The sequence below is a fragment of the Phodopus roborovskii genome, unplaced genomic scaffold (genome assembly GCF_943737965.1).
Source record: "Phodopus roborovskii unplaced genomic scaffold, PHOROB, whole genome shotgun sequence".
Taxonomy (NCBI): domain Eukaryota; kingdom Metazoa; phylum Chordata; class Mammalia; order Rodentia; family Cricetidae; genus Phodopus; species Phodopus roborovskii.
In genome coordinates this window covers 30,284,755-30,299,670 of record NW_026126470.1, presented here as the reverse complement: position 1 = coordinate 30,299,670, position 14,916 = coordinate 30,284,755, and the positions used below count along the sequence as shown (strand labels likewise).

The 14,916-nt window shown below is 43.8% G+C and overlaps 1 protein-coding gene across 1 annotated transcript in view; it reads right to left on the bottom strand.

Moving 5' to 3' along the window:
* The window catches only part of Ttc3 (tetratricopeptide repeat domain 3), an 85,344-nt gene that overhangs the window by 47,681 nt on the left and 22,747 nt on the right, over positions 1-14,916 (bottom strand). Inside the window, exons 11-14 of the mRNA XM_051191923.1 lie at positions 8,281-8,335; positions 3,136-3,298; positions 1,442-1,487; positions 403-526 (exon numbers count right to left, since the gene is read on the bottom strand). Of these exons, the coding sequence (XP_051047880.1) occupies positions 403-526; positions 1,442-1,487; positions 3,136-3,298; positions 8,281-8,335 (388 nt within the window). The remainder of the gene's footprint in view (positions 1-402; positions 527-1,441; positions 1,488-3,135; positions 3,299-8,280; positions 8,336-14,916) is intronic.

The following is a 14,916-nucleotide window of genomic DNA, read 5'->3' as shown; positions in this document are numbered from 1 at the left end:
CCAAAAATGCCTGTTCACCTCTCCCGCTAACTGAATGACATTCTCTGAACATTTTCTCTGTTATCCACAAAACGACTGTACGGGATTTGGAAAAAGCTACTAGACTCTAGCGACAGCCACAGCAGCCACCAGACTCTGGTGTCACCATTTCCAAGAGACAGGCTGAGATACAGACAAAGCTAAGTGACAAAACAGTATTTGGAAAATTGATTTTAAAACACACAACTGTGATTTCAAGGTAGATATGAGACATTTGAACATCATCTTTATGTTGCCTGACGTGGGAGAATCATTTTTCTTGGTAAAAACAGAGAGTAGAGCTGGAAACATCTTGCACCAAAGCATCAGTGTGAAAGGGAGGCTGCACATACCTGAAATGACCACAGGGTTAGCTACGCTTACCTTTAGATTCTGACTGCCACCATTTGCCATTTTGTACTTAGTTTTTCTGTAACCTCTTTCTGTTTCCACAAAGTTAAGTGACGTTCTAAAAGCAGGTGCTGATGAGTTTCTAGGAATATAAGCCCTGGGGTGATACACAAGAAGACATCACATCATTCATACACCGGCACAACGGAAATGGCTTCAAACACCCTGCAGCACCACAGCCCTTGTGTCCGGAAAGCCAAGTGTCATGTCTGAAAGACATCCGCTAAGATGGGCTTTACACACCAGCACTTTCCACCTGAAACTGAGCTAAAACTAAGACTGGCTCTGGCTCTAACAGGAAATAACTATATCTCCCTGTCCCGGTTAGATAACCGTGCATCTAAACAAGCCTGAGGAAAAGCTTCATCTATTTTAATTTTATCACATTTCTTAGTACTTTTAAATTCCCATACAGTGTATTTTGACCATATTCTTTCCCCTCCCCAATCTGTTTTAACTGCCAATGATCAAACATAGAACCCTGGCTACTATTTCTTTACCTATAACCATGCTCTGTCTACATGTAGCCTTCAAAAGACACTGGGAAGTGACAGGCACAAATGCCATCTCTGGCCACTTGGCCAGGACCCACATGGCCACACTGTAACCCACTTATGTCAGGCAACTTTAAAATCCCTTGCTATTCTGTTCCCACATACGTAGACTATATATATTGAAAAAGCCCAGAAAAACAGCAGAGCAATGAACTCCCAAGTCACCAGTTTTAAGACGGGAAGATAGGCTTGCCTGTACATATGTGCATGCGGATGTTAAGCACCCCCCACCCCAAACATTCAAACAAGCCCCTCTCCATCCCTAAGACGAGCTGTCACTACGGGACTGAGGACACACAGCTCAGCAGCAGTGCACTGCCTAGCATGTGTAAGGCCCAGGCTCGACCTACAGCACCACACATAAAAGTCACTATTAGATGCTGAACTGGCAAACAGTGATTCTTAAATTCATGGGGAAAAGCTTTCAAATAGCAGGCACTGACCTGATATTCACTTACCTGCTTTCATAAAAAGCTTTAAGTGGATTCTTATTCGATGACCGACCTATGAAAGCGAACCATACACACATAATCAATAGAATGGCAGCACAGACTTTAAAAATATTTTCTTATTTCTTTTAAGCTGACAGTTGAAAACATTAAAGTTTGAAAGCTGAAAAGTAAATCCTAGCACTTTCACAATTCTAGATGCTTTTAACTTCAAAGTGTCCGCAAACTGCATGATCTTGTCAGATATCCATTATATATGATCATGAATAAGATGCCAGCAACACATAAATATGAACCAGGTAGCACCTGTCTTCAAGGAGCTCACAATCTTAGAACTGCATTATTCTGGATGATAAGAGTTGCTGGATAAGCAGAACTGCTCAGCTCAGCTAGGCAGACACTGAATGCCAAAGGAAAAACAACACAAGAAAGATCTACATGCTGGAAGTGAAACAGGAATTTTAAGTATCAGAGAAAGAAAAACAAGTAAGGAAAGAAAAACTAGGGTAAAAATGAATAACTGTAAGTGAGAACTCAAAACTCCTAATCAGCACAGCTAATTTCTTAGATAGATGATAGATAGTTGATAGATAGATAATAGATAGTTGATAGATGATAGATGGATAGATAGATAATAGATATTAGATAAATAATAAGATAGGAGATAGATATTAGATAGATAGATGATACATAGATAATAGATATTAAATAGATGATAGAAAGATAACAGATGAATAGATAGATAATAGATATTAGATAAATAATAGATAGGAGATAGATATTAGATAGACAGACAGATGGATAGATGATAGATAGATGATAGATACATATTAGATAGATAATAGATAGATGATAGATATTAGATAGATAAATGATAGATAGATAATAGATGGATAGATAGATAATAGATATTAGATAAATAATAGATAGGAGATAGATATTAGATAGATAGACAGATGGATAGATGATAGATACATATTAGGTAATAGATAGATGATAGATATTAGATAGATAAATGACAGATAGATAATAGATATTAGATAAATAATAGATAGGAGATAGATATTAGATAGATGATAGATATTAGATAGATAGATGATAGACAGATAGATATTAGATAGATAGATGATATTTAGATGGTGGATAGATGGATGGGTTAGACGGATGGACAGATAGATAGGTGATAGATGATAATGATAGATAGATGGTAGATAATGGATGGATGGATTACATAGACGATAGATTAGATAGATGAGATGATTATTGACAGATGCTAGATAGACAGATGGATAGATATGATAGATGCTCAGCATGCTACATAATCAGTTGCAAAGTTGGTACAAAAAACATCAAGCAATACTAAAGGGCCTTTTCTTAGGAAATTAATGAAAAAAAATTTTCTCTTAAAAGCTTATCAGACAGTGCAAGAAGGGGTATTTTTCTACAGAACAAATACAAACTTGATTATTGTGTTTCAAATAGACAAGCATTTTTAATTACCCAGCTGAACACAGCACTATCGTAACTCTACAGACAGAAACAGAGTGCAAGAGAGACCTCACCAAGATAGCATAGCACAAGTACAAACCGTGTGAGGCCCTGGCACGGCCCTCCATTAACCCACGAGATCCATTAACCCACGAGATCCATTTCTAAGGGTTAAAGGGAATCGACTGTAACCGAAAGAATCTTAGGTGAAATACCTTGCAGGTCTTCTATTTGTTTTTGTAACTTTACATGCTGCTGTGTTAGATCCTTGATTCCCTCAGGGTCATTTTTACACAGTTTTTGAGCTTTTATGTTTGCTTGCAGGGCCCAGTCATATTCCCCCAGCATACAAAGAGCATCACAATAACGATAATGACCCTGTTCCAAAAAGATAAATTCAATTTTTTTCTCAAAAAATATGCTCAGGTTAAAGAAGATAGATAAGGAAAAATATTTTGGTTGAAATGGATTACTTTAGGCCTATGAAAAATAAATTAAAATACTAACATCCCAGAAAATAAAATGGCTAACAAGCTAAAGTAAAAAGTTATAAATAAGCAAATAAAGTTTAATTATTAACCTAAAACCATTATTTTCAAGTTTCTGAACTCCCAGAAAATAATTTAACTTTTGTTATAGTTTACTATTAAGGAACAAAATAATTATTTTAGCTAAAAAAAAAAGAAAAAAAGAATAGAAGTTATTGGTTATAAGTAAGCAACTTTTTTCCCCCAAAAAAATATTTGAATGTGGTAAGTCTGTAAGTCTTGACATCCCTACTCTTTGGAAGTCAAAGGTTCCTTCCTGGAGCTGGAAGGGCCCGTCAGCATGTATGGCATTTCACCAACACTTCCAAGGAGACAGAGACAAGAGAGAATTGTGACAAGGCCACCTCTCAGCACTGTTCTTCTGAGCTGCTTCATCTCTCAGCGCAGTCTCCAGATGCAAGAGGGGTCTGGAAGCCACTGCTTTTATTACTCTTCATTCCAACGTCAAGGATTTTAATCATCACCAAACTTAAAAGTCCTTTCTGGCTCTGAACATTAACTTTATACTCTAGAATGATAATAGAACACATCTCTCTGAGCTACTCACACACCAAACTCCCATTTTAGGAACTAACCTATTAGAAGATGATTTAGCAGTAAGGCTTGAAGCTACAGCATGTTACACAAAGAACCTGACTCCTGACACCTGGTCCAGAATCTTCTTATTTACAATTTATCTTACAGAGAACACTCTTTTTAACAAGAATCCAAAAGAAAACAGAATTTAAAAAAAGAAAGGTATTCCTTTAAAGAAGCATCAATTCTCATTAACAGAGTCAGTGACATGTGTGTGCAGATTCTGTTCATCCTTGGGACCTGTCCGTGACTTCTAAAGAAGTTTTAGGCAGACTATCTAGTGTTAGATCGAAGATACTGATTCAGATGGCACCCCATTAAACACAGCTTGTCCCTGAGGGTGTGCGCTCTATTTCTTGACAACTGAGAGACCTCAGACACACTACAAGGTCAAAATCCTACCTCTAGGCATTGATCACCTTCAGGGTTTACACAAGCACTTTAAAAGAGAAAACCACAACTCAGGAAGTGAGGCCATACACAACCCAAACCTGCGGGAATGTTATCCATCACTCCCCAGCGACCTTCGCTATTCTCCCTGAGATACTATAAAACCCAGTGCAACTCCTGCTGACTGCAAGGGTCTCTCAGAGGTTTTGCTGAAGTTGTCTGAATTAAGATTAAACTTATCTCTTTCTGGAAACCAATTACTAAGCTTCTGTTCTGCCTTTGAGCCTCTGCTTATCTATGACATTTAACCCCAAGACTTGTCGCTCTCCCATGCTTTCAACCAGAGGCCATCAAGTACACTACCCTGGCAATACTGTGGAGCGACATCATGGCCGTGATCCAGGGGAGGGGCCAACTTCCAGGACACTGATTAGTCTACAGGCAGCAAGCAGCCACTCAGTCAGGACTACCCTTTAGATTAACCACAGATAACTGAGGGCTCTTTTTCCCGGGGCCGCAGCTACGGTTTGAAGGCTGCTCCTGTCCTACATGGAAAAAGTATGTAAAATCAAGAAGCCTAGGCCTAGTGTATACTTTCAGCTAAGATGGAATAACAAGAGACTGACCGGAAGGAACGAGAAACACAGAACAACTTGAGGTAATAAGGTAGGAGCCCAGAGAGAGAATACAAAAACTCCTCCCTGGGCTGTCACAGGTTAGGGAGCATTAAGCACTCAGAGAGGTTCTGACTCAGTGAAGAAAAAAAAAATAAAGGAAGTTTTAATACTCCCAAAAAATTCACAAGAGACATTTGGAAAACTAGTATGATCTTGGGTTTTAGTAGTAAGAATTCTATCACTCACTACTTGTACAAATATTTATTTAATATTTGCCAAATGCAAGTGTCAGTGATCAACAAAGATTCTACCTCAAGCAAGAGTGGCTCACTATAAAAATGGCAAAGATACTGAGCCCCTCCACACAGCTGCAACACTCACTGTGTGGGTGAGGAAGCCTGTGTGCGTGCATGTGTGCGTGTGTGTGTGTGTGTGCGCACGCGCATGCGTGAGCGCGCACAGGGCCACACATGCCATAGGGCACACGTGGAAGCCAGTGGACATCTTTCAGGAGTCAGTTATATCCTTCAATGACAGGAACTCAAGTCGTCAAGTACGCATGGCAAGTGTCTTTACCTGATGTCCACATCAGCTGCCCTAAAGCCCCATTTAAAAGAAATGATTTTAAGACTTAGGAAATCAGAGACTAATATAACAGACACAGAGACTATGCTTCAGCAAGTTATGTACGTTTCAGGTTCTCTTTTATTTACTGAAACTATAGACATAACTACAATCTCCTTGGTAAATTGATAATGTCCTTTCCCTTTCCCACCCAGAAGCAGACTATCAAGAGTAAGTATTCTCCTATGTTATGCTTGCTTTTGTTCTTTTCATTTAATACTCCTTTTAAAATGCATAAATGTGCACAAGCCAGCCAACTTATTTCCAACACAGTCATTATTTGATACTTTATTCACTAAGCCAGAAGCAGTGGCAGCGCCTGCTGCTGTCACTACCGTGAGCTGTGACTGTGTGGCAGTGTGCTCGAGGTCCTCTGCTGCGTCACTCTAACCGGCTACTGCCGCCCTCAGACAGGTTCTAGAGCGAATCACGGACCCTTCAGACAGGTTCTAGAGCGAATCACGGACCCTTCAGACAGGTTCTAGAGCGAATCACAGCGCCTTCAGACGGGTTCTAGAGTGAACCACGGAGCCTTTCAGACGGGTTCTAGAGTGAATCACAGAACCTTTGCCTTAGAACGTTCCTTACCCAGACACGTGATCTGTTTAAAATAAAATGTTTCATGCTAGAAGGGGAAAGGAAGGAAAGAAAAGACTCTGAGAAGCCTGCCAGGGCCAGGCTTGGCGCTCTCGTGTGATCAGGAGACAGCTGACTAAGGGAGAACGACAGCAATAAAATAGCTAAGCAGAGGTGCAGGAAAATCCAAGATACAGAAGCAGGAAAGTGAAGTGGGTGCCACACGTTCGAGAAGTGAAGAGGCCAAAGCCAGCGGAGTGAATCAGAGAAAGAACAGGCGGGGGTGGGCGGGGGTAAGAGCGCTCAAGACTCGAGCACATCAGAGAGACTGAAGAAACAACTCTGACCAAGGGAAGATAGGACGCCCACTACTGCTTCACCTCAGGACAGCTGGCCAAGAACAATGCTGTAAGACAGGCCTGCTGACAGACACCAGCAATCTCTGCTACTCAGGAGAAAGGCGGGAAGGGACCTGGACCGGAGCACTCCAGTGAAATCACTGTCTCAAGCAAACAAACAAATGCTGAGTGGCTGGGCATCTGCCAGTGTGTGAGCCTCTAGGTTCAATCACCACTACCACAGTCAGTCAATCAGTGTAAAACCAAAACTGAAAATAAAAAATGCTTCAATGACTTTGTACATTTTACCATGTGCACTTATGCAAAAGAATTTCTACGGTGCATGCACATGAAATCAAGAACTGTTATGGTACACATAGATCGAGTAATTTTCTAAGGTGTATGCATACAGAACACAGTAATTATGGAGCTCCTTCCCAAGTGTGTTATATGCGAATCACATTCCCATCAGTCTGCTGGATTCCTGTTACTGCCCAATGAGAACATCCCAGGACCCTCGGGCTCCCGTAAACACCAGTGCTTTGATGATGGCCTTATTTGCTAGTAGCTGTGTGTGGTGGTCTGTGTTCCTTAGATCCCTGCTCTCTTCCATTTGGACTTTTCTCTATTTTATCCCCTACAACTTTATTAGAAATAGAGCAAAGTTCCTCATTTTCAAAAACATTTATTTACATTGTTTTATGTATGTGTGCGTGCGCGTGTGTGGTGCGTGTGTGTGTGTGTGGTGCGCGTGTGTGGTGCGTGTGTGTGTGTGTGGTGCGCGTGTGTGGTGCGTGTGTGTGTGGTGCGTGTGTGGTGTGCGTGTGTGGTGTGCGTGTGCGTGTGTGTGGTGCGCGTGTGTGGTGCGCGTGTGTGGTGCGTGTGTGTGTGGTGCGTGTGTGTGTGGTGCGTGTGTGTGTGGTGCGTGTGTGTGTGGTGCGTGTGTGTGTGTGGTGCGCGTGTGTGGTGCGCGTGTGTGGTGCGTGTGTGTGTGTGGTGCGCGTGTGTGGTGCGTGTGTGTGTGTGGTGCGTGTGTGGGAGTCCAGAAGAGGGTGTGGGGTATGAGGACCCCCTGGAGCTGCAGTTACAGGCAGGTGTGAGCCCCCTGCCTTGTGCGCAGGAGACTGAACTCCATTCTTTCGCAAGAGCAGCAAGCTCTCCTCACCACAGACGTCTCTGCAGCCTTCATTTCGTTCCTACTGCCATTCCAGATAAATCTGCTGTGAGAATATCCTCGTTTTCTGTTGACCCTCTGACCAGGCTTCCCGCTTGCTTTCAGAGCACTCCGCATGCGCAGTACCTAAACGCTGTCAGTTATACCTGAGGTCCCCACAACCGTGACCTCGCTAGCCTAAGTGCTTTCACGTCCTCACAAGTCTGAGTGACAAAGTTTTCTGCTGTCGATTTTGTGCATGGTGTCACTCAATAGAACTTGGGAGGAGCTCTGGGACACCATTCCAACCCTTAGGCTAACAGGAGTCTCTCGATCACGCTCCCTCTTCCCAGGCCTCCTTCCCTTCCCCTCCCACAGCCAAGCTTTGAACTCAGTGAATGCACGAACCCATTTCCTGTTCTTGAGCGCTCTGTGATGTCACCTAGCATTTCCTGGTACAAATACGTTATCCCACAGATCGGTACCCATGCAGTGAAGGTTCAAGGCTTGCTCACTGTACAACACAGAAGAAGCCTACCTTTGGCCAGGTGTTCTTCAAAACAATGGCCCTCTTTCCATCACTAAGCGCATTTCTGAAAAGAAGAACAAGAAATAAAGCATTTAAACATCCCATTCTTTTACTGTGAAAGTACTATTTATCAAGTACCTATTTGCGCGTTGTCAATTTTTCAAATATAATCTAATCAAAAGACTTTAATCCATATAATAAATGTCCACTGTAATAAAGTTAGAAAATGCAGAAAAATAGAACAAAGGAGGAGAGGTCACCCGATCGCATCACAAGTACCCAGGGATGAGGTTTGCTATTTCCAGAGCCTTCCTTATGTATCTCTCCAACATGATTTCCTATACTATTTCTGTCTCTTAACAAAACTGATTATCAACAAAGCAACTCCCAAGCCTTTCACACAATGTCAGCATAGTCTAGAACAGTGTTTCTCAACCGTTGTAAGGCTGCAACCCTTCACACATGGTGACCCAACCACAGTTATAAATGGAATATGAACATCTGTGTTTCTCATTGATGGTCTCAGGCCAGCCCCGTGGAAAGGTCTGTAGAATGTCACTGGCTCTGAGCCCACTCTTCAATCTGTAGGAAAGGGAAGGTGACTCTGGTCTAGCCCATCTGTTGAGGTACATACTAAATTAGCAACAGTCAGGCAAAAAAAGATGCACACCTCCGTCTGGTCTGTCTCGTGGCATCTGTGCCTTCTAGGACATGTGTTCCCCAAGTCCTCACCACATCCATATAGAACTCAGCACCTTGCAAAAATGTCCAGGTGCCTAAAGCACTGGTTCACACCCTGCTCTCTCCCGTGAGCTCACACATTAGTAAAGCACTAGTTCACACCCTGCTCTCTCCCGTGAGCTCACACATTAGTAAAGCACTGGTTCACACCCTGCTCTCTCCCATGAGCTCACACATTCCTAAAGCACTGGTTCACACCCTGCTCTCTCCCATGAGCTCACACATTCCTAAAGCACTGGTTCACACCCTGCTCTCTTTCCCGTGAGCTCACACATTCCTAAAGCACTGGTTCACACCCTGCTCTTTCCCGTGAGCTCACACATTAGTAAAGCACTAGTTCACACCATGCTCTCTACTGTGAGCTCACACATTCCTAAAGCACTGGTTCACACCCTGCTCTCTCCCGTGAGCTCACACATTCCTAAAGCACTGGTTCACACCCTGCTCTCTCCTGTGGGCTCATACCGCCCTTCTCTCTGGCCTGAGTATTTTATCTTCTCAACGTTTTCCACCTCCCCGGTTTAGATGTCTGGTGTGAATTCACTAATTTATCATCTCATAGTCACACACATCAATTCACTGCACTTCAGAAATTAAAAAGAACAAAATGAGATAGCACACCACCAAACATTCATATCCACAAAGGCATATACCAAAATACTAAAAAGGAAAAAGCAAAATAGCAAAGCCCCTAAAGATAGGCAAGTGGACCACCAGCACAGGATGGAGCAACGGGCAGGAGACTCCATGCAAACTAATCTATGACAGCAGTATCAGCACAGTTCATGGGCAAATGCTTTTCACAAATGGGGCTGAGCCACTTAAGACACCCTCAAATGTCAAATGCTCCCCATGCTTAACAGCAAAACCAAGCTCCGGAGGCTGCAAACCCTAATAGCAACCTAACGTTTAAAAAACAAAAACCAGTCAAACTCTAGAGAAACAGAACATCCTGGTGGCCTTAGAGCAGAAAGGATTATAAACACAACACAAGAAGTGCTTACTGTTACAATTCAAGAAAAGCAGTGTTCAAGAGAAAGCTACATGAGACAGGGCTCAAACAGAGGGTTTGTTTTGTTTTTATTTTTCAATTAGTGAAAGGGATCATAAAATGGGGAAAGGGAAGGGGGAACCGGCCTCCAGAGACAGGAGCTGCAGGAGGGAGGAGGAAAGGGGGAGAGGGAGAGAGAGAGAGACAGAGACAGAGGGGGAGGGGGAGAGGAAAGGGGGAGAGGGAGAGAGGGAGGGGGAGAGGGGAAAGGGGGAGAGGGAGAGAGGGGGGAGGTGGGCGGGACTCCTTTAAAGGGAACACAGTGAATGCGCACTGTGCTCTCGGGGCTGCACTGAGGGCGTGTCCTGTCAGAGCCCCAGGGACAGGCCAGCACAGGTGCCTGAACACTGACGCTGGAAGGAAGAATCTGGGAAGCCGCACTGTATTAAAAAGTAACAGTGTTGTGTGCTGTAGAAGGGGGGCTGAGTGCAGTTCTAGCCTTCTAGTGTGCAACCTGGGATTTTCCAGCTTGGTGGCAACTGCCACCCACTGAACCATTTCATCCACCCCTGGAACAGCTTGAAAGGGCAGGCCACAGGGAGTGGAGACACACTTGCAATCCTGTGTCTCAGCGACTGCATCCGGAGCACAAGTGTCACAGCTGCATTCAACGCAGGGGCGAAGGTAACAAAAGGCAACAAAGTACTTCACAAGAGGACACCCTGATACAATAGTACACGAGAAAATGATCAAGCATCCTTAACCAACGTACAGAAGTGCAGGCCAGCACTAGGCTCATGCCACTCCTAAAATGAAGGGTTACAAGTGCTGGTGAGGACACAGACCCAAGCTCTAACCCCCAGTACACTAAATGATGCCGTCACAGCAAAGCTATGGGCTATGGCAGGACACAAGTACGCCCTGTCCCTGCCTGATTGTTCACTCCACAGAGACTGATACCACTAACAGCCAAGTCCAGAAACGTACCAAAATGCCCATCATGATACAACGGGCAAAATATGGTATATTCATGCAACAGGTGAATACTTTACAAGCATGTGCAACAACACGGACCCCGCCCCCACAACAGTGATGAGCGCCACACACAGGAGAACACAGTACATGAGTACATGATCCCATTTACTTTGCATAATAAATAAAACTACCCGCCAGGTGGTCATGGCACAGGCCTTTAATCCCAGCACTCAGGAAGGGAAGGCAGAGACAGTTGGACCTCTGTGAGTTCTCAGCCAGCCTGGTTTACAAAGCTAGACAGAGAAACCCTGTCTTGAAAAACAAAAAATGAAACTACTCAATGAAGTTTAGGCAAATATTCCAGGGAGAGGTGCCTGGGCTCTGTTGAGATTTGGGTGCTGGCTTCCGAGAATTCAGTCTACTCCCTTGGGATATACGTATCCTTCTGACAAGGTCACAATAAACCTACTTTCTCTTCCTTCCGCTGGAGAATGTGACGGCTTGCGGTCTCAAGTGTCAGCATGCCACCACAGCAGTAGAGTGGCGGCTTCCTGACCAAGTCAGGCTGCAAACATAGGTGTCTTAGATGACAATACAGAGCTATCACTTACACTTTAAAGACACTTTCTTCTGGAGCCTGGAAATTACATTTCTTCACCGTTCAAGCCAGTTCAACCCGTTACCTAGACCTAAAACAACCTTGTAGGCACTAAGCCTCTTCCCTCGGGTGTTTTTAGATGTTGTCTACACCTATTGCAATGACCTCAGTTTCAGCTCTCTGCAAGCAGCTTCTGCTCAAAGCCTTCCACGGAGAGCTCTTCTGGTTCCAGAACGCAGTCCATACCGCTAAACGCAAATCCTCTCACATCCTGGCAGCCAGACACTTGTTCTCTATTCCCATACGGCTGCTCCCCGCCTTTCTGGACCCCTGTAGGTAGTCCACAGGCCGGGTTTCACCCTTCTCTGATAGACACCTGAGGTTGACCTGGCTCCTCTCTGTCTTGCTTACACACTAGTATTACTGGGGAAGCATCGCAAACCCCATTCTGCAAGCTTACCCCGGGACCTTAAACTACAATGCCTGGAATTCAAAGTGCCAATGATTCCAAGACGCAGGAAAGGGCGAAACCCACTTCCCCCAAGCAATAGCAACCACACCTCTAACAACAAGTACTTCCCCAAGCAATAGCAACTACGTCTCTAACATCAAGCTTCTTGGTCATCTACCTCATACATGTCATCTACTCTTTGGTTCCAGACCCTTATCATTCACCTCTACACAACATTCCAACTTGGATGCTTCCCAGGTATTTCCACTCAGTATGTGTGTATTCAGTGTATTTTGTATATTATATATACATATATATAAAAAAATCAGATATAAAAAATAGTGTATGTGCATACATACATTTATAAATACAAAATACACTGGACACACACATATACTGAAAGGATATATATATATATATATATATATATATATATATAGAGAGAGAGAGAGAGAGAGAGAGAGAGAGAGTCAGATTCCATCACCACCCCAATGCCAGCGAGTAGGCCCAGAATCAAAGCTCTGCTAAGGACACAAACCACAGTGTCCTCCCTCAAACCCCAGCACTAAGCCATTCCTGTCAACTTCACCTCTGAAGATCTTGGCTCCTCTCTCTTTTCCAGGTCGACTCTTACTACCTCCTCCCGCCTGGGGGCAGCAGCCTCCTCAGCCTCAACCTCAGCCATGGCGGCTTCAAAGTCATTTCTGTAACCAGACGAGAGTTTGGAGGTCCTAACCATGGGTAACAGCCTCAGCTCTTTTGAGACTCTTTGGTGTCTTACTGCCCTGCTTGACAGCTAACAGCCTTACTATAATCTACGAAGTCTAAACCCTAGCCACCTACGCTCCCATGAACACAGCACGCACTTCCAACTGCAGGCCCCACACTGCTGGCTCACTGGTTAGAACACAGGGACTGTCTCCATCGCCCATTTCTGGCATCAGCGATGACGAGAACCTGGGGTTACTTAATGAATCAGGGTCGAATGGTATTAATTATTGGTGCCATAACAGTATGTCACTTTGTTATAACAGCAGCTATTATTAACAACCCATTTGGTGATACATGGATGTTGTTAATCTAGTACACTTCCTAGCATGTAGCCACGGCTTACAACTTGGACAAAGCGAACAGAGGAGGCCACAGTGCTGCTCACGTAGACCAGTGTGGCCAAGCGAGTGGGGCTGACAAGTCTGTGACAGGGACAAGTCCAAGTGTCCCAACTTACAGCCGCCACAAAAGCATGCTTACATCCCCAGGCAAACTGCAACCTAACACTTCACATACCCTTTTCTTCCAGACTTACAGTCAACAGGCCCTGGCTGCCTGTGACTGAGGGAATCGCTATGAACAATTTAACAATCAGACTAACGGCTGGCTCTCAGTCGCGGTCCCTCCAACGGTGCGGAAGGTGGTATTTGGTCAGGGTAGCTTATGTTCCATGCCCATCTCTTAACTGACACCCTCACGGTACGCACACAGTGAAGGACACAAACATTTTGCTAGCTGTCAGGGATCCTCTCCCTCATATTATCAATCATCACTTTCAAGGTTAGACCAGATTTAAAAAGATACAACTATTCAAATACCCAAGTAGCTTAATGTTACTATTAAAGCATTAAACAATTCAAGCTACTGTCAAGTATACAGGGACTAAAAAAAAATCACCAACAGAAGATGCTTCAGATAAAAGTCTTCATACTCCTTCATCTAACAGAACAAAAGAAGCTCATCAAGAATTTATCCTACACTGGGCATTGGTGGCACACACCTTTAATTCCAGCACTTGGGAGGCAGAGGCAGACAGATCTCAGTTGAGTTCCAGACCAGCCTGGTCCACAGAGAGAGTTCCAGGACAGACTCCAAAGCAATAAAAAGAAACCTGTCTCAAAAAAACCAAGAAAAAAAAAAAAAATTTATCCTACAAATACACTAGCACCTGAATACTGAATGTAAGCAAATGGAGACTCATTAAAAACCTGCATTTAATTAAGCAAAAATAATCTATGTCCTAATAACCTGTAATTGTAAGTAATTTATAGACTGACCCAAGTAGCCTATTCAACCATATATTATTAATAAAACTTGATGGATCACCTAAGTATCCAGCCAATTAAATGTTGCCCGGGAACAAGAGCAAGATCTCGACACACAAGTTTTATGGCTCAACATTTAAAAAGCAGTTATACGACAACATCCACAAAGGCTGTTGAATCATCTCTAATTGCCAATATTCTGATACACAGTCAAGCGCTGCCAGTGGATCGATCAGGTTTGTTTTCTGAATTTCTGAGGTCAGAGATACAGCATCGTTACCATGCATGCCTCTGTGAGAATCACCCCCTTGAGTGCACCCACTTCTTTCTAAAGAGGGGGAGTGATGGGGCTGGATGACTCTGTTGGGCACTGGCTGCTCTTGCAGGATACCTAGGTTCAGTTCCCAGAACCCACAGGGCCACTGAGAACGGTCTCTAACTCCAATTCCAGGAGATCTGACAGGCTCTTCTGGACCCATGGGCACTATGTGCACATGGTACATACATAAATTAAGTAAAACACTTGTACATCTAAAATAAAACTACATATTTTAAAGAGGGAGTACACCCTGAAACAAGTGGCAATTGTGTTTTCTTCAAGAGCAAATTCAGTCCTTCCAAATAAAAACGGAGATGCAAATATCACAAGGGGTAATTCAAACAGCAAGCCCTAAACTAAGCCCGTGGGCCCCTCCCAGAAGTGTTTGCTCCCTCTCCCCTCTCTCGTCTTTTTTGTCTCTTTCCTCTTCCTTTCTCCTCTCTCTGTCTCTCTCTCCTCTCTCTCTCTGTCTCTCTCCCTCACACTTGAGAAGGCAATCTCACAGGAGCATGGTTAAGCTGCTGCATCTCTGAT